Source organism: Mauremys mutica, chromosome 2 (assembly GCF_020497125.1).
Source record: "Mauremys mutica isolate MM-2020 ecotype Southern chromosome 2, ASM2049712v1, whole genome shotgun sequence".
NCBI classification, from domain to species: domain Eukaryota; kingdom Metazoa; phylum Chordata; order Testudines; family Geoemydidae; genus Mauremys; species Mauremys mutica.
Window position 1 is genome coordinate 41032575 of NC_059073.1, and position 20677 is coordinate 41053251.

Here is a 20677-nt window from a genome sequence, read left to right on the forward strand (position 1 = left end):
CTGATCCCCCAAAGGAATCAATATGGACCCACCAGCTTATCAAGTGGGGTGGCCACTCCGGAGCGGGGCAGCACTTTCAAGTATTCGGCGGCAATTCGGCGGAGGGTCCTTCACCCCTGCTCGGAGCGAAGGACCTCCCGCTGAATTTTTTTTTTTGGCTGCTTGGGGCGGCAAAACCCCTGGAGCCGGCACTGGGACCCACACAAGGTCCAGGCTGTTCATGACTGGATCACCCCCACATAACCTGTGATTTGCAATGCTTTAGGGTTTATGAATTTTTGTCAGCTGTTTATCTTACATTTCTCACAATAAATTGGGCCCCTCATTGTTCTGCTCTGAAAGAATGCCCAGTTCCAGTGGTTCCCCTGAAACCCAGCATGCATTCGATCAGCTGAAACTTGCCTTTACCACTGCACCCATACTGGCCCACCTGGATACAACACGAGCTTTCTAGTAGAAGCTGATGCCTCTAGTATGGCAATCAGGGCCGTACTCTCCCAAAGACACTGTGACGGGTGTACCTACCCCACCCTAGCCCAGCAAGGGTTAATTATGCATTGCAGGCTGAGGAAGCCACACCCCTTCACCTCTGCTGGGCATGCTCAGCCTGGAGGCAAGATATAAAAGGAAGCAGCCCAGTTCAGTCTGGGCAGGCTGCTGAAAGGAAAGGACGCAACCTGCAGGCTCTCTCCAGGGAGCTGCTACAGGTCCTGACCCCAAAGCCAAGGCACACAGAGCCCTAGACAGATTCCAGGCTGATTGACGAACCCAGAGAGGAGGCTGTGTCATGAGGAGCTACACCGCCTGAGGACCCCAGAGATCCATAGGAACCGTGGACCATTGCATAGGAAGGACCATCTCCAGGATAGGAAGCAGTCCAGGGGGCTCAGACTTTGCTTCAGTGGATGGACTGGGGAACCAATCAGCATGTTTTGGGAGGATCCCTGCTGACTTGGTGGTGAGTAACCCTGCTCAAAGGAGCAGGAAGGGCCCGAGTCCCCCAACCCGGGGTGCCACATATCGATGACAGCTCTGGTTTACTCAAGTGGGCTGTATTCTTTTCGTGGTTCATCTTCACCATCACATATTGCCCCAGAACAAGAGATGGCAAGTCCGATGCCATGTCGCAGAGCTTTGAGTCTGAACCACATGGACCTAGCCAGGAACTGGCCCACATCCTCGAGCCCCGCAACTTTTTGCCAGGATCTGGTCACACTGATTCATTCTGCCTCAAAAATTCCACCTCACAAGCTAGCTGGCATTGACAGGGAACCACATGACATTCCGGAGGGGGTCATGTTCATGAATAAATGCAGTTACGTTCCCCCAGGTAAGATGAGAGCGGAAGCCTTACAGCTATGCCGTGACTTCCCCCTGACGGGACCCCTGGGCCACTTTAAAACTCAGCAATTGTTGACCCATCTTTTCTTGTGGCCCCAAATGCACCCCATAATACAGGCCTTCACAGTATCCTGCAATGTGTGTACTCAAGCCAAGATGCTGCTCCACAAACCCTGCAGCCTACTCCAAACTCTAGACTCTCCATCTGGACCCTGGGCCACTATTACATTGGATTTTGTTGTGAAGCTACCAGAGTCTAACAGGTTCATAATGATCTCTATGGTATAGACCACTTCACCAAAATGCCCTGTATTAGGCTACCGTCTGCTGAAGATACAGGCAAACTATGGATTAGTCATGGTGTGACAGGGTGTATCTACCTCACCCTAGCTCTGCAGGGGTTAACTGTGCATTGCAGGCTGAGGAAGCCACTCCCCTTCGCCTCTGCTGGGTGAACCGGGAACCCAGTCAGCATGTTTCGGGACGATCCCTGCTAACTCGGTGGCGAGTAACGAGGGCCCTGGGCTGGGGCTCGGAGCAGCAGGGAGGGCCCGAGTCCCCCTACCTAGGATGCCACACATCCCTGAGTGGCGACCCACTTCCCCAGTGGGCCAACCCCACACAACCCCACAGAGGGATGCGACTTTTTTGACTCTGACCATTAGGCCACACTGCCCTGGCTAGAAGAGTTGCTTTATGGACTCCAGCCATCAGGCCACACTGCCATGAACAGAAGGGACTGTGTTATTGACACTGGCCATTAGGCCACACTGCCCTGAATGAAAGGGCCATGTTATTGACTCTGGCCATTAGGCTGCATTGCTCTGAGCAGAAGGGTCATTTTATTGATGCTGGCCATTAGGCCATGCTGCCCTGAGCGGAAGGGCCACGTTACTGACTCGAACCATTGGGCCATGCAGTGCTGTGTAGAAGGGCAACTTTATTGACTCCAGCCACTAGGCCGTATTACCCTGTTTCCTAGTAAGGGTTATTAGCACTGCACCTAACCAGCTGCAGTACAGCCCCTTTCCTTGCTGGTGACCACACATGGCCTACTGGATCACATCACCTCTGGCTGAGGATCACAATTTACAGCCCAATTCTGGTGTGAGGCCCTATGTCTTCTGGGGATCCAGCCACACCTTTCTTCTCCCACCACCCTCAGTCCACTGACCAGACAGAAAGAGTCAATCAGATTTTAGAGCAATAGCTATGATGTTATATTAACCACCATCAAGATTACTGGTGCTCACTATTATCTTATGTGGAGTTTGCATACAATAACACAGATCACGCTTCCACAGTAAAAAGTCCCTTTTTTGCCATCTATGAGTACCACCTCTGATTCATACAGTTACCTATGACTTCTAACCCAATCACATTGGACTTGGTGCAGGAAGAAGTAAGGGGTCATCTGGAAAAGTGAAAGCCGACTAGAAGCGATATGCAGACAAACATCATCAGTCAGGCCCCACTTATTCAGTGGGACAAATAGTGTGGATCTCAGGGAAGCACCTCTGCACAAATAGACTCTTATGTAAATTGGACTTTCAGTTCCTTGGCCTTGTCTGAATTCATCACCAACTTAACTTGGTCACCACTGAACTACACCTACCCCAGTCTCTCAAGGTCCACCTCATATTTCACATATCCTTCCTGAAACCCTGTACCAAGAATTCTTTTCCACACAGGACCTAATAGCATCCCCAACTAGTGCACATACAAGGCCATGAGGACTGTGTTGTGCACAAGATCTTGGTATCCTGACTTAGTCTGACTCTTGATAACTGGTTCTGCCCTCTGTTTCCATTGACTAAACCTGATCTCCTGGTGGCCTGACTCATAGTAACTGATTCTTGGTCTCTGCTCTCTGGTTTGTCTCTTGATTCTGATCTTCTGACATTCCAAACAGGTCTGATTTCTGATAACTGGACCCTTGGCCTGCATCTTATGTGAACCCCTACACCAGGCCACCCATACTGTGGTCCTGACATTGTACAGTTAAAAACTTATCTGGTTTAGAGGGGACACGAAGGAAACTTTAAAAAATAATATATAATAAATGGGAAGTTGATAGTAATGAATATAAATCAGAATATAGGAATTGTGGAAAACTGATAAGCAAAGTGACAATAGAAGAAATCAAGACCTAAAGAGTTAAGGTTAGTAAGAGTGAGATTTTAAAATTCTGTAGGAACAAAAAGAATCCTGATAATGATCTTGGTCCATTACTAGATGGAAATGGTGGAATTATCAAGAATAATAATGTGGAAAAGGCAGAAGTGTGCAATAAATATTTCTGTTCTGTATTCAGGGAAAAACAGATGATGTAGTCTCATCATCTAATGATGATAACATTCTTTCCATTGCACTAGTATCTCAGGAGGATGTTAAACAGAAGTTTTTAAAGTTAGAGATTTTTAAATCAGCAGGTCTAGACAACTTGCATCCAAGGGTTTTTAAAGAGCTGGCTAAGATGCTCACTAGACCATTGGTGTTGACTTTCAATATGTCTTGAAACATTGGGGGAGTTTCTGAAGACTGAAAGAAAGCTAGTATTGTGCCAATATTTACAAAGAGTAAATGGGATGACCTGGGTAATTATAGGGCTATCAGTCTGACATCAATCCCAGGCTAGATAACGGCGTGGCGGCTTTGGGTCTCAATTAATAAAGAATTAAAGGAGGGTTATTAATTAATGCCAATCAACATAGGTTTATGGAAAATAGATTCTGGCAAACTAACTTGATATTTTGATGAGATTAGGAGTTTGGTTGATAAAGGTAATAATGTTGATGTAATATAGACTTCCATGTGGCATTGGACTTGTTACCGCATGATATTTTGATTAAAAAATAGAAAGATATAAAATTAATATGACACACATTAAATGGATTAAAACTGGGCAACTGATAAGTCTCAAAATTTAACTGTTAATGGAAAATCATCATACAAGCGGGTGTGTTTCTAGTGGCATCCTATAGGGATTGGTTCTTGGTCCTATTCTATTTAACATTTTTATCAATGACCTGGAAGAAAATATAAAATCATCACTGATAAAGTTTGGAGATGACCCAAAAATTGGGGAAGTGGTAAATAATGAAGGGGATAGGTCACTAATACAGAGCAATCTGGATCGCTTGGTAAGCAGGCTGCAAGTAAAAATGATTTGGGGGTTGTGAAGGATAATCAGCTGAACATGAGCTCCCAGTACGATGCTGTGGCCAATATGGCTAATGTACTTCTTGGTGGTGTAAACAGGAGAATCTTGAGTAAGTGTAGGTGACATTACCTAGGGTACAATCTGGGCCGTTGCACAGCTGTGTCCCATTAATTCTCTAGCCTGGCATCCCTTTTACACTGCTTTGGTGTCAGAACATCCACTCCTAGGCTGTCCACACAGCCTTCAGCATGCAAATTCACCCCCAGCTAAATACATGAGCATTCAGACCTGTCACTCATGAATTACATACAGGGCAATACGCGCAAATTCCTAGTCCCAGCCCTGTCCCCCCCGAAAATGTGTGTCTTATACTGCTCAGCATAGGTGCCGACTCTGTGGGTGCTCCGGGGCTCAAGCATCCACAAAAAAAGTAGGGGGTGCTCTGCACCTGCAGGGCTGGATTAATCTTTTGTTGGCCCTGGCCCCACTCGGCCTCTTCCCCCATGAGGTCCCGCCCACCGCTCTCACAAAAGGTGGAGAGGAGCAAGCACTCACCGCCAAAACCAAAAGTCAGTGTCTGTGCTGCTCAGTACCTTCTGAACAGTACAGGCTCATAGAAAGTCTGCCATTTCATCAAGGGAAAATGATAATGCACCATCCTTGTTATCCCAAATGGAGTTTCCCACACACTTTAATCCAAAAACACTGGTTAAGATAAAACAATAAGATAAATGTAAATAAGGAAGATGGATTTTAAGGGACTACAAGTGGTGATGCATTAAACCAGGATTGGATATAAAAGAAAATAAAAGAATAAAAAGCAAGCTAATACTTAATTTAACAAGCTAAATGAACTTAAAAGCAAAGGGGTTTTGTCTCACCATATACAGCAGTATATGAAAAGCCTTCCAGCCAGGGCCCCTCTCCCAATTCAAAGATGTTTCCTTTGTCTTTCACGCATTGTAGCTGTTGGGAGTAGAGATGGGAAGAGAGAGGGGTGATGTGGAGGCCACTGTCTCTCATTCTTATACCACTCTCCCCTCTTTGAGGATTACCCCCAGCTGGGGTGAAGATGACAAACAGTCTCTTGTGGACTTGAGGTTTGAACAGTCCCTGTGATGAAATATACATTTCTTATTCACATCTTCCCCCTGCTGGAGGATGGCTGCTTAAGCAGGTGATAGCTCTTTCGCACCTGGCTGGGGTGTTGGTACAAGGTTTGGGCCTACTTTTCCTAAACTTGGAGTATGTTACAGCAATGTTATATAGTAGAAACTTATGTATATCAACACTGAATATAGTTATATTTTACCATGTCAATTATGTTTAGCAGGTTATGAGTTTTCAAATGATACCACACAAGGCATAGTTGTACAGTCTTGTAAAAGTGGTGACTATAATAGTATAGACTGTCACAGAATAAAGAGGTTATTTTACCTCTGTATTTGGCCCTGGTGTGACCACCCCTGGAATAGTGTCCAGTTCTGGTGTCAATAATTCAAGAAGGATATTGATAAATTGGAAAGGATTCAGAGAGCCAGGAAAATGATTAATGGATTAGAAAACATGCCTTTTATTGTTACACTTGAGGAGATCAATCTATTTAGTTTAACAAAGAGAAGGTTAAGGTGTGACTTGATTATGGCAGCATGCAGAACACAGGTACTACAAGTGTGGCTACATGCCACAGTGAAAGGCAAGCTGCATCCATACTTGCCACTGTGGTGTGTAGCTACACATCCTGGAGAAAGGCTCTGGCATCAGGGAGCTGCCAGAACCTTTCGCCGGTGCTGGAGCCTTTCACGGTGATGGGGAAAGGCTCCAGCAGCGAATAGGCAGCAGGACACTACACTGGTAAAAATAGCGGAATAGACATGGGAGGCTCTGCTTGGGCATGTAGAGAGATGAGTAGGGTATATAGTCCGGGAGTTCAGACATGTAGGGCACTCTTTTCTACTCTGCTTGGCTAAGCTATGGCTCACTGTCTACACTGCTATTTATACCCATGCAGAGATGCTGGAACTAGGGGTGCTGGGGTGCGGTAGCACCTCCTGGCTTGATGTGGTTTCCGTCATATACAGGGTTTACAGTTTGGTTCAATGGCTCCCAGCACTCCACTATAAAAATTGTTCCAGCACCTATGTACCCATGCTATGTGGGTGTGCAGTGTCTGTACTTACATGATACTGTAAGTGTAGATGTACCTTATAAGTACCTACATGGGGAAACAAATTTTGATAATGGGCTCTTCAATCTAGCAGAGAAAAGTATAACATGATCCAGTGGGTAGAAATTGAAGCTAGACAAATTCAGATTGGAAATAAGGTTTAAATTTTTAACAGTGATGGTAAATTAACCACTGGAAACATTTAACAAGGATTGTGGTAAATTCTCCAATACTGACAATTTTTAAATCAAGATTTGATGTTTTTCTAACAGATGTCCTCTGGGAATCATTTTGGGGAAGTTTTATGGCCTGTGCTATACAGGAGATCAGTCTAGATTATCACAATGGTCCCTTCTAGCTTTGGAATCTATTAATATGTGTGCAGGATGTAATATATGTATCTATTTTCTTTGACTCAAGACAGCTTGATAAAATGAAAAAACTCTATCTAGTGAGCAGTGGCGATTATTTTCTCAACTCAGAAGTCTTATTCAAACTGGACCTGCTACTTGGAGACCAGTGGAATACAAGACACTTAAAATGGATTCAGCCTGAAGTAGTGAAACCTTTACTTCTTTACTGGTAGGGATAACTGAAGATGAACTCTGAAGTCATTGTTTTTGTAATGTTTACTCCCTTTACTGCTGCTAAAGTTGTGAGGGAAATTCAGACCTCATTTACTCTAGTACAACCCCATGGAGCTGGTGTTAGCATAAGTGATAGCAGATCTTGGCCCTGCAAATTTTTGTTTGAGAGATCTGAGACTCAAGGTCAAGCTCCATATTAAACTAAATCCTGTACAGCCCATCTAAAGTCGTTGGTGTTGCACATGATATAAATCTATGCAGAGTGTGACCCTGACAATTTACTGTTGGACCTCTGTTATACAGAATATTAATAGCTGTCTTGCTGTAACTTTGAAAGCCTGCTTACTGCACTGCTGTTAAAAGTTTAAATGTGGATAATGATATTTGCCTCTACTGTAGATTTGAGACTTTGAGAATTAAAAGTGTTATATAGAGCTGAATACTATTATTTATTTAGCTTTGATTTACAAAGGCTGTTCTCTCAAGGACTTCACAGTAAATCATCTGTCTTCATATTAATTGTTCTCCTTCTGCTGTAGTAGAGTATGCAGATTCTAATCTAGTTTGCAAAGTATAATCAGCCATATTCTTTTTCATTTCCCCCTTCCTCCACCTCCCCCAAAAAAGTGAATCTCTGCACTCAGGAGCTAAGGCTACCAAATTACTTCATGCTACCACAGTGCCTCATGGGAGTTGTAGTTTGGGTGTCTCATGGCTCCATTCTCTTTTACAGACTAGGCATAGCATGCTAGATTGAATGTAAATTGCAGTCTCATAAACAAAAGCAGCTGTATTATAGTATGCCATTTAGAACCCTAACATATTTAGGCAATAGGTCACTTATATTTAGAGTAGTGTAAGTGGTAAATTTATCTTTTTTGTTGACTGGTCTTTCACTCTGGTTATTAATAGAACCATACATTGATGTAGTAAATGTCACATTAGTCAATAGTTTGTGTTTTGAATAAATTCTACGTGTATGTATTTCCCCCCACCCTGCAGGGGTCCCAGATTTTGTGTCACTCATACAGCTGCAGTACAAACTGCCAGTGCAAAGTTGAAGCAGTGGCACACCTCTCATGAGAGACCAAGGACGGATATTGATCCTTACCCACAAATGGTGACATTGTTACCACTGAGAGCTAAATCTTGCATTCCAAGGATAGCACCTTCCCATCCTCAGGTAGGCATGACAAGAACCCTCAGAAGTTAACGGCAAAAGTTCTATTGAAGTAAAAGGGACATGGATTTGGTCCTCATTCCTTGAGTCAGTTTATAGAGTCAGATCCAGTTAATCTAAGCTTGTCTCATCCAAATTCTATGTGTAAAATGCAGTAGAATGCTACTGGGTTTTGTACAGTAGCTCCAATACAAACAGCAGGCCAATTTCTGTTCACAGTTACACCTTGACAACTCCACTGATGTCAGTGGGCCACATGGCTATACCTGAAAGCAGATTTTAGCTGAAAATTTCAAATTTCATTGAGTTACATAACAGCTTGAGGTCAAGATTCTGCCCTCTAGTATCCTGGTATAAATCTGGAGTAATTCCATTGGTGTCAATTAAGTTACTTTGGATACACACTTACTAGTGTAACAGAGAGCAGAATCTGGCCTACTGTCTCTCAAATCATAATTGTTTAGGCAGAACAGCCAGCTGTGATATTTTTTCTAGAGATGGTCTCAAGCTACAAAACTCAGATCTAGATATGGATTTTTAATATACTAGAATTTGTACATTGCAAGATCAGGGTTCTTGATTCAGCTCATCACAAAGGGCCTGAAGATGAGAGGTCACTTCAATGGAATTTGCACGTACTCAGCAACATTCAGGACCAGGTCTCAAGATAGGAGCTATTTACAAATTGTGAATCCAGATCACAGTTCAGATTTCAAATACGCCCAAGGATAAGGGATGTTCTGATTCAGGGGTTGAGTTCAAACCCATCTCTAATATTTTTATTGAAATAATTTTTAGAATGCAGTTTTAATAGCTATGTGTATTAAAAGATTAAGTAATTAATGGCAATGGATGGTTCATTATGGTCTAAATTAATCTTGGTGGCCTGATGTTACTGCAAACGGCTTCAGCTGTTTAATTAAAATTTAAAGAAACTTCTGGATTTCCCTTTATAGGGATTTATGCAAACATTTTTCTGGTTGTTGTTTTTAATGACATGGGCTTGGATCTTTTGAGATACTCGCTGAGTCTGGATTTTGAATGAACTCACAGTCTTAATGGAAACGAACAAATTTTCACCTGTTTTCATTTCAAACTCATACATAGTGAAGTTTCATTGCATAGCCCTATACTGGCCCAGATTTACTTGGAAGAGTTTTGCATTTTAGCAAAACTTTCTGTGAACCTGGCTTCAGATAACTGAGTTTATAGGAAAGCCTGAAACTAGGTGAGCTTTGTGTGGTCTCAGGTTTTGTGAAAGCTTTGCAAAACATTCATAATTCTAAGTTATCCTCTGAACTTCTCAACTGATTTGTAAATTAGAGGACATTCATCTGCTGCCATTCATCTTCATCAGCATCCTTAGAGTTCATTAAGGAACAAATCCTGGTCCTGTGAGCAAAGTTTGAGCAAAAAGGCTTTGTCCGGGAAAATATGCAGGGGCTGATGGAAGTCTAGATGAGCAGGTGCCACCACTGGGAATAGAAAGGACTAGTAGATTGCATCTGCACTGTGTGTATGAATCCACTGGCCATACCGCAGGTGTGCCCACATTTTCCACTTATGGTGAATAGTATAATAATGTGCAGCTTCCCCGAACATAAGTTGTCTGCTTCCCTGTGCAATGTCTATCTGCTATGTTTTGGAGTTTCCGTGTCTTCTGGATTAAATCTGGAATCAGGAGCTACAAAGACAAAAAAGGTTACATTAAAATTGCAGGATCTTGATTGTTTAGGTGATTTGTTTAATATGGGTCATGTTAAACAAGATATGCCGTATTCTTCTGTACCTTCATTTGCAGAAACCCCACTGATATTAATTGGAATTGTATGTAAAGACAGAGGGTGAAATATTGCCCTCTGCTAGCAAATTTTAATGCTTTGTAGTTATTAGAGGATGATGGAAAAAGCTTGGATCTACTGTACATATTGTGATTGGAAAGAAAGTCCCTGATGTCAATAGAAACCTTTAACTGGAGAGCATCAGAAAGAACAAAGGTGGGGAAATTTATTTCTGAGATGTTCTATTTTTCTATTCCTTTAGAGAAATGAAACCAGCTCACCCACAACCTTATTAAAAACAAATGTGACGAATTTATCTTCTAAGAGAGCTACCAGATTATTGTCAGCTACCCTGCCACCAAGTGGAACCATCACAAAGGATGATTTCTACAGCGTAACCAATAAACCTGATGTTAGTAGAAAAAGGTAGGTGCAAAAATCTCTTGTGTATCATCTATAAATCCCATACTTCTCAACTATTTAACATGGTTTTACAAAAATCTTAAGATACTCATTGTTTTCATGGAATGCAACTTTTCTATTGCCCACTAATTTAATACAATAATCCTCTCACAAGAGCACAATTTTTAATCTGCCTGTGGTGGAAATTTCTTCCTAACCTCTAGCTGTTAGTGGTTTGCTTATGCCCAGGAGCATGAGGGCTTTGTCCAGGGAAGTATGCAGGGGCTGATGGAAGCCTAGATGAGCAGGTTTATTTAGGGTAGGTTTACACTTACCTTCCGGGTCGACGCGGTGAGTTTGACTTCTCGGAGTTTGAACTATCGCGTCAGACCTAGACGCGATAGTTCGAACTCCGGAAGCGCTGCGGTCGACTCCGGTACTCCACCACTGCAAACGGCGGTGGCGGAGTCGACGGGGGAGCCGCGGAGTTCGACCCCGCCGCGTCTGGACGGGTGAGTAGGTCAAACTAGGGTACTTCGAATTCAGCTACGCTATTCACGTAGCTGAATTTGCGTACCCTAGTTCGACCCCCCCTTCTTAGTGTAGACCAGGCCTTAGATGAGCAACATTTATTATCCTTTCTGATGTAACTGTCAGTGTTCTGACTGGGCACATACATATCTTTTTTTAATCCTTCTAAGCACTTGGCCTCCATGATAACCTGTGAGAAGGAGTACCACAGGTTAATTATGTGTTATGTAAAAAAATATTTCCTCTAACTTAGTTTTAAATCTGTTGCCTTTCAGTTGCATTGAATGTCTATTTGCTCCTTCTATAAGAAGACAAACTAAATAGTAATGCTCAATTTACCTTCTCCATACCATTCTATTTTGTACTATTTTGTTACATCTACATCATGTCCCTTCTTATTTGTTTCTTCTCTAAACTAAACATTCCTAATCTTTTCTTAAGCAGTTATCAAACATTTTTATTTGTTTATGGGTCCAGGCCAAAATCAGTGGGAAGCAACATGACTCGTCTCTTGGCTGTTACTGATGATACAAAATGCCTGAAGTCCCAAACAGATAGAAAATACACCTATGCTGAGCTGCTCCCAGTAAGTAGCCCTGGAAGAACCTGGCTTCCCTGAATCTATGGTTGAAGACACTTTAATCTACAGTAAAACCAATCAAAGGGGATATACCCAGTGATTTTGGAAAATGTGTCTGATTATACAGATAATATCTTTGCCTTGTACAGTGTTTTAATTAGAAAGTAGGGCTGTTGATTAATCACAGTTAACTCACACGATTAACTAAAAAAAGTTAATCATGATTAAAAAAATTAATTGCGATTAATCACAGTTTTAATTGCACTGTTAAACAAGACAATACCAATTGAAGTTATTAAATACTTTGGATGTTTTTCTACATTTTCATATATATCTTGTATTCTGTGTTGTAACTGAAATCAAAGTGTATATTTTGATTACAAATATTTGCATTGTAAAAATGATAAACAAGAAATAGTATTTTTCAATTAACCTCATACAAGTACTGTAGTGCAATCTCTTTGTCCTGAAAGTGCAACTTACAAATGTAGATTTTTTTTTGTTACATAACTGCTCTCAAAAACAAAACCATGTAAAATTTCAGAGCCTGCAAGTCCACTCGGTCCTACTTCTTGTTCAGTTAATCACTAAAACAAACAAGTTTGTTTACATTTACAGGAGATAATGCTGTCCTCTTCTTATTTACAATGCCACCAGAAAGTGAGAACAGGCGTTCACATGGAACTTTTGTAGCTGGCGTTGCAAGAATTGTACATCCCTTGCTCAGTTTTACCTGCATTCTGCTATATATTTCATATTATGGCAGTCTCAGATGATTACCCAGCACATGTTGTTGTTCATTTTAAGAACACTTTCACTGCAGATTTAACAAAATGCAACGAAGGTACCAATGTGAGATTTGTAAAAATAGCTACAGCACTTGACCCAAGACTTAAGAATCTGAAGTGCCTTCCAAAATCTGAGCGGGATGAGGTAGGGAAGCATGCTTTCAGAAGTCTGAAAAGAGCAACACTCCAATGTGGAAACTACAGAACCTGAACCACCAAAAAAGAAAATCAACCTTCTGCTGGTGGCGTCTGACTCAGATGATGAAAATGAACATGTGTTGATCCGCACTGCTTTGGATGGCTTTCGAGCAGAACCCGTCATCAGTTGGACGCATGTCCCCTGGAATGGTGGTTGAAGCATGAAGGGACACATGAATCTTTAGCACATTTGGGATGTAAATACCTTGCGACGCTGGCTACAACAGTGCCATGAGAACACCTGTTCTCACTTTCAGGTGACATTGTAAACAAGAAGCGGGCAGCATTATCTCCTGCAAATGTAACCAAACTTGTTTGTCTGAGCGATTGGCTGAACAAGAAGTAGGACCGAGCAGACTTGCAAGCTCTAAAATTTTACATTGTTCTATTTTTGAATGCAGTTTTTGTACATAATTATATATTTGCAAGTTCAATTTTCATGATAAAGAGATTACACTACAGTACTTGTATTAGTTTAATTGAAAAATACTATTTCTTTTGTCTTTTTACAGTGCAAACACTTGTAATAAAAATAAATATAAAGTGAGCACTGTACACTTTGTATTCTGTGTTGTAATTGAAATCAATATATTTGAAAATGTAGAAAACATCAAAAATATTTAAATAACTAGTATTCTATTGTTTAACAGTGCGATTAATCACACAATTAATCTTGATTCATTTTTTTAATCTTGCGATTAATCTTGATTCATTTTTTTAATCACTTGACTGCCCTATTAGAAAGCAACATTCACCCATAATTACCACACTATGGTATCCATTGGTCCATTCTATTTCTTTATTCTTAGAATAGGAAATAATGGTGGTAACTCTCATACTGTGGTATGGTAACGACTAATAAATGATTATGTTTTAATTATAATAATGTTCTTTGTGTGATAGTAAAAAGTATTATTATGTGTGAGTTAATGGATAAATGCTTCAATAGAGACATTCCCACACCTTAGTACAGTTTTGGGCAATATTTTAGTGACCAGTGGAAGTGAGAGCTTGAATATGGCCCTAAAATATGCAGTGATGAAAACAGTAAAATATACAGCAGGAACATGTTCCAGTTCTAATTTTTTAAATCACTCCTACACTTTGTTGTATGGCTTGCAAAATTGCTGCCTCCAAAAGCAACTTCCTGAATCCAATGCACAGAAGAATGTTTCCTTAATTTTTGCTGAAATGATGTAGGCTTTGGGGGCTTCCTGCTTCTTGAAGTCCAAGAATTAAGAAATAATGCCACAGGTACAACTATAAATCCCAAACTCTTCATGCTCATTGAACATTCCAAAGGTGTCCTGCTCTTTCATAGAGATTGTTGGCACTGCTGGCCCAGTTCAGGAAATAAACTGTAATGGTTGGACCTTTCATATGTGCATTGAGTTCCTTAATCTGTTAATAGACTGTTTATTTTCATTAGGCTAGTACTCTTGTTTATTCCTTTGCTGAAGGTATTCTTGTTTAGTTAACAGAAGGGATGGGGGAACAGGCTGATGTTTGTGGTCAAGTGAAATTTATATTGTGGAACCAAATATTCAGGAAATATTCACACTACTAAATATCTCTATTTGTACATCCCTGTCTTTTGTCTGGAGGAGTCTATCTCTGACTGAGGAGAAGAGAGGCCCAGCCATTTATTCTCCACTTGGTTATCCATGGAGGCTATCAAGGGCCCTATGGTCACTTATGCCACCACAGGACATGATGGTGGAATCTGCTTGGCGTAATGGGTGGTCAGCGATAACAGTCATTAATCACTCTCTCATCACCAACCCCACCATCTGCCCACCAGGTTTTGACCTTCCAAGGCACCTGTGGCCATCCCTGAACCAGTTTTGAACAGGACAGGGCAATTGTGCGGCCTGTCACTCTTCAAATGGGATTTCTCTAATGACCCATGATGTAGATATAGTCAACTTCAGACTACTTTGCATATTCTTGACGAGTGCCCAATGACATACTTCAGTGGTGGGTGAACTCCAGTATGCAGATGATTAAGCTGTAGTTGCACACTCAAAGGAGGATCTATAAACAGCCCTTACCTGCTTCTGTGAGGCTTACAAAAGTCTAAGACTAATCCTGAACACTGGCAAAACAAAAGTTCTCCACCAGCCAGCTCCTGGTCAATCATCGAACCCAGCAAGGAAGTTCTAGATTGACAGAGAAGAATGGAAAATTTGGAACACCTTGCCTACCTTGGCTACCATCTCTCACAGAGGGCAGACAGAGATGTCAAGATTCAGCACAGAATCTGCTGTGCCAGCCTTGCCTTTGGCAGGCTGTCTCAACGGGTATTCAACAACCACAACATCAGAACACACACTAGACTTTTAGTTTATAAAGCGGTGGTAATCCCAACTCTCCTCTATTCTGGCGAGACTTGGGTGACCTACAGAAAACACCTGGAAAGCCAGCACTAGCACTAGCACTAGCACTTTCTCCAGAAGATCCTCAACATAAAGTGAAAGGATCACCACACTAACGTCAGTGTCCTCACGGAGGCCAACACCTTCAGTATTGGATGATTATCCAGCACCAGCTGAGGTGGAGCGTGCACTGTGCGTGCATGCCTGATGCATGCCTACCAAAACAATTGCTGTATGCCCAACTCACCAAAAGAGAAGGGAAATGGGGAGGCCAAAAGGAACACTTCAAAGACACCCTCAAGACAAAGATTAAGAGATGTGGCATCAATACCACACACTGGTAGACAGTGGTCCAGGACAGGGCTAACTAGTGAAGACTTGTCAGAGAAGGAAAGATCACTTTTGAGGAAAATTGCCTTGCCCTGGTCGCAGAAAAATGCCAGAAAAGAAAGGACAGATGACTGTCATACAGAAATCATGGCCCAACCCTGCCTTCCAACATCACCTGCAATGTCTGCCAACAAGTTTGTGGCTCAAGGATTCGGTCACCAAAAGACCCATCAAAATTAAAATCTGTGGAAGAGATCATCCTTGACCTCAAGGGATCACTGCTGCTGCCACCTGGCGCTTCACCCAGCTGATGATGATGCCATCAAATGGCTGGGCCCACTGTGCATATGCTGAGTATCAAGGATTCTAATTATTCCATACCCTCAGGCTTCTCATTGTGACTGCTTTCTCACAAGACCTCTCTCAAAAGGCTCTGCTCTTTCTTCCCTACCTGCTCTTGAGCAATCTTTGGAGAGAAACCTATTGTCCTCCCATCCCCACTCCTTCATCCGCTCCCAGTGTCCTCACAGGATGTGACCAGTCTGCCACATATCTCCGCAGCTTTTCAGGGGTCAGCTCACTGGCCTGCATTTTCCTTGGGATTCTTTGCAGGAGGGTGGGGCAGGAGGTGTCAAAATAGACCCCCTTAAATCTCTCCTGTCCTACTCAATACTCCTGGATACTTTGATACCTAGAAAGTTAATGGAACAAGTTAATAAAGTATCAATTTGTAAGCACCTGGAATGCCAAACCAATCTAATTTCCTTCTTTGACAGGGTTACTGGCCTAGTGGATAGGGGGAAGTAAGTGATTTTCCTTAATTTTTAGTAAGGCTTTTGACACAATCCCACATGACATTTTCATAAACAAACTAGGGAAATGCTGTCTAGATGAAATTACTATAAGATGGATGCACAACTTGTTGAAAGACTGTACTGAGAGTTGTTATCAATGGTTTGCTATCAAATGGAGCAAATGGGACCCGGGGGGTGGGGGAGGTCTGTCCTCAGTCTGGAATGCTTCAACATTTTCATTAATTACTTGGATAATGGAGTGGAGAATATGCTTATAAAATTTGTGGATGACACTAAATTGGGAGGGGTTGCAAGCAGTTTGGAGGACAGGATTAGAATTTAAAACAATCTTGATGAATTGGTCTGAAATCAACACAAATTCAATAAAGACAAGTGCACAGTGCTACATTTAGGAAAGAAAAATCAAATGCACAACTACAAAATGGGGAATAACTAGCTAGATGGTAGTACTGCTGAAAAAGGAGATGGGGGTTGTAGTAGCTCAAAAAGTGAGTGAGTCAAAACTGTGACGCAGTTGCAAAAAAAAAAAGTGAATATCATTCTGGGATGTATTAACAGGAGTGTTGTATGTAAGACACAGGAGGTAATTGTCCCACTCTACTTGGCACTGAGGCCTTAACTGGAGTATTGTGTTCAGTTTTGGGCACTATGCTTTAAGAAAGATGAGACAAATTGGGAAGAGAGTTCAGAGGAGAGCAATAAAAATGATAAAAGGTTTAGAAAACCTGACCTATGAGGAAAAATTTAAAAAACTGGGCATGTTTAGTCTTGAGAAAAGAACATGGAGGGGGATCCGATAAGACTGCAAATCTATTAAGGGCTGTTATAAAGAGGATGATCAATTGTTCTCCACATCCTTGAAGGAAGAACAAGAAGTAATCAGCTTAATCTGCAGCAAGAGAGAATTAGTTCAGATATTAGGAAAAACATTTTAACTTTAAGAATATTTAAGTACCAAGGAAGGTTGTGGAAACCCCCTCATTGGAGGTTTTTAAGAACTTGTTAGACAAACACCAATCAGTAATGGCCTAGGTACTGTGAGTCCTGCGTCAACGCAGGGGGATGGACTAGATGACCTCTATGCACCAATTGTATGTATAGTACAATGTAAAATCTGGTTGACTGGAGTGAAGATGTCAGCTGAACAGTCTGCGTGACACCCCATTTCAACTCACTGACATCTAAGAAAAATTAATCGCCTTTGTTTCTTGCTGTTCTGTTAACCTAGGGTAAAAGTCCTAGAGAGAGTGTTGTCCTAGGGAGTTCTAAAATGGAATGTATGCTGCAGTCTCTTTATGTGGAGAACAGAGCAGGCTACTTCTTCACACGCTTCTGTGAGAAGTCAGGGAATGAGGTATGAGGTATTTTCTTACCCTGTGATAATTTATTCCACAACTGACTGAACACAAAGCTACAGAGGGCAGCCAGGCTGAAAAAATAATTGGAGAAAGAAAGGGGTGGTGTTCAAGCATATTTTGAAACTAAAGATGGGCCTTAACCTGACTATCCCAAACCTATTTGAAGTTTGAGTATTCCATCAGGGATGAAAGGGACTATTCATTGTGAATAACTCCCTTTTCCATCTGGCAGAAAAACAATATGAGATCCTGGCCTTCAGAAAGATTTAAAAAAGGGGAAAAAGAAGAATATCTACTAGAATATAATCTCTTTCACATGCTAGTCTTCCGCCTCCTTCCCTGTGATGTCAGTTATGTCCAGAAGTATCCAGCATTTGCATAAAGTTCTTTAGTGTTCACTGAAGCTCCATGAACTTCTGGGAAACATAATTATATTTCTTCTCTGCTGTCTGCAAAGCCTCTACTTGCTGCAGGATGTAGTGGGAGAATCGGTTGGAGCTAGTCAGCATGTGGGCTTTGTAGAAGCAGTGAATCTTTAGGAAGGATTTGAAAAAGATGAGGATGTAGGCCGTGGTCATTCCATCCATTGGCAGGGTTATAGATTTCTCACAGATGTCTAGAATGCAGCAGCAGTGGCCAGAAATGCTTTCTTCTGCCTTTGGCTCTCCAGGAGACAACAACCAAAATTTTTCAAACCTGGGTGCCTTAAGTTAGAATCCTAAATTTACATTTAGCCACCTACACAAAATTGGCATGATTTTTCAAAGAGGATGAGCATCCATAAACCCCACAGAAGTAAATGGGATCTGTAGTGATCACTCCCTTCCAAAAATCAAGCCATTTGTATCAAGTGTCTTCCGCTGTGGAACTTATGTTCAGCCTGACCTCTGACTGAAACAAGTCTTGTAACCAACAGGTTATGGAGCAAAACTCCCCTCTTTGGCAGGTATTCCTTTAACTGTCAATCTCATGAAGCAGCTAGCCCCAGATGTGCTTTTGGGATACTCACCAAGACCCAACCCCCATAAGTGAAAGGCTAGAAGAGAGCGGTGGGGGGAGGAGGGGAAGAGCTAGCTCCTTCTGAAAGATGTTTTATGTTTTTGTTTGACTCAATGAAACGGAGGCCAAGATATGGTACCTTAGAAACAAATATAATAACAATGTAATATAGTCACAATAACATATGCCCAGCATAAAACGTTTAATTGTCTGGGTTATTGCTGCAAAATGCTATCCCACCATGGCACAAGTTCTGCACGTACATTATCAACATTTCTTAAGTGCTGGCTTCACGCCATCAAAATGTGGTTACTCTTCAAATGTTAACTGTAACGTTAACAATTTTAATGGCCAATTATATGCAAAGGATACAATAAAAGATATAATATCGCAGTGACAATGCCATTAAACATGTTGTCCTGTTGCCAGTATGCAACAGAAGATTAAAACCATCTTAAATTGAGCTTGATTTATGATGACCCCAAGGAGCTAAACAATTACTTGGATTGGAAACCCAAGCTTTTATAAAGCCCTGATAATTGGGTAGTAATAACTTATATTCTTTTTCCATCTGTAGCTGTGGAAGAACAGTGCGTACTTTTGGTTTGACCTACAGGCTTATCATCAACTTTTCTACCAAGAAACCCTTCAGCCTTTTAAACTATGCAAGCAAGCTCAAGTAAGTTATAAATGTGTTTTCCCTTCAGTAATATCTTTGTTGTAAGACTGTTTAAAAAAGACAGAAGAGCCGAAAGGGTTTCCAAGTCTCCCCAACCCCAAGCAAAGGAAATTTGAGGTTGTGGTCAATAAATCCAGCTTTAAATTGTTACCATGGAATTACTTGACTTAAATGTTAGCCATGCATAATTTGTTTCCTAGGATCAATTCCATTCCCAGTTTTATCTATTAATATTCAGTTTGCATAGTCTCCCCTTTGCTACTCACTGCCAGTGTTACCTCTTATTTGGAAATAACTACTGTTAATGCTGATCATTCTTTTTGTGTGTGTATATGTAAATCAGTTGTTACCCTCTCATGAGGGTTAGAATTTCAAATCCTGAAGCCTAAGCTTAGAATATTGACTTTAGTCATAGAAGTGGATCTTCCAGTTGTCAGTCTTATACCTTTTCCTTTTCTTAATTTCAGCCCATTATTACTCCTGATTATACAATTACTCTCGCTTCTTGGTGTTAAGCTACTTCATAGATTTTTAGAGTGCTAATGAGATTGCTTACCTGTGAGAGTTCTTCACTGGCTTTACACTGTAAGTTCAGGTGTAGTGAAAAAGTTAATTATTTTCTCACTGACCAGTAGTGTTGATAACTCAGACCCATGTCCTATAAGACTGTTGGATGCTGATGGGGGAGAAAGTTACAGCCATCTTAAGTATGCCATGCAGTTTTTACTGCCATTTTGAGAAACTTGGGTCTCCTTTTCCTTTCTAAATTATCCTGTGCCTTTAAATATGTGTCTGTTGCTCCAAAGAGAGCAGACCCAAGTATTGCTTAGGGAGCACCACTTCCCATGTCCATAAAGCTTATGTCTGTAGAGAGAGGAATGGCATTTTACACAACCAGGATAATTTAAATTTCAATGTAATTTGCATTTTAAGTTATTGCTGTACTGAGCAGTTGTAACTCTCCTTCCATGGCTTTTCCATAGCACTGAGTGTGCATGGGTCAGTGGCTGTTTGTGGGCATTGATTGAACTGGCAGGGGGATGGCTACTCCTGGGGATCCTTCTCAGGGAGAGGAGGAGGAGGCACCTCCTACTCCATGCTCTCACACCTGCCCAGAAACACATGGAGTCCATGTGTGGGCATGGGGAGCTGGGAAGTTTCATCCTACTTCTGTCTCCCATTGGCGGGTTCACTGGAGACAGGGACCCTCTCCTCCACCATCGCTTATGGCCCTCTTGGAGCCATCTTAGACCCACAAGTGCTGTGTTGGCTACCCCTACCATTTCACTGCAGTTGTCATAGCTGGGTTTCTGGGCTTGCTTTGGGGGGCTATGGAGGATTTTTTCCTGTACTTGCAGAGTCCTAGAGGCCTGGTAATGTAGGAAATTAAGGAAAAGAGATCA

At 41.7% G+C, this 20677-nt stretch overlaps 1 protein-coding gene across 5 annotated transcripts in view; it reads left to right on the plus strand.

Annotated features, from left to right (window-relative positions):
• Positions 1-20677, plus strand: part of RGS22 (regulator of G protein signaling 22) — a 99991-nt gene that overhangs the window by 36566 nt on the left and 42748 nt on the right. For all 5 annotated transcript variants that reach the window (XM_045007937.1, XM_045007935.1, XM_045007936.1 and 2 more), the window contains 6 exons: positions 7092-7253; positions 8261-8441; positions 10482-10645; positions 11630-11738; positions 17467-17592; positions 19173-19274. In XM_045007937.1, the coding sequence (XP_044863872.1) occupies positions 7092-7253; positions 8261-8441; positions 10482-10645; positions 11630-11738; positions 17467-17592; positions 19173-19274 (844 nt within the window). The remainder of the gene's footprint in view (positions 1-7091; positions 7254-8260; positions 8442-10481; positions 10646-11629; positions 11739-17466; positions 17593-19172; positions 19275-20677) is intronic.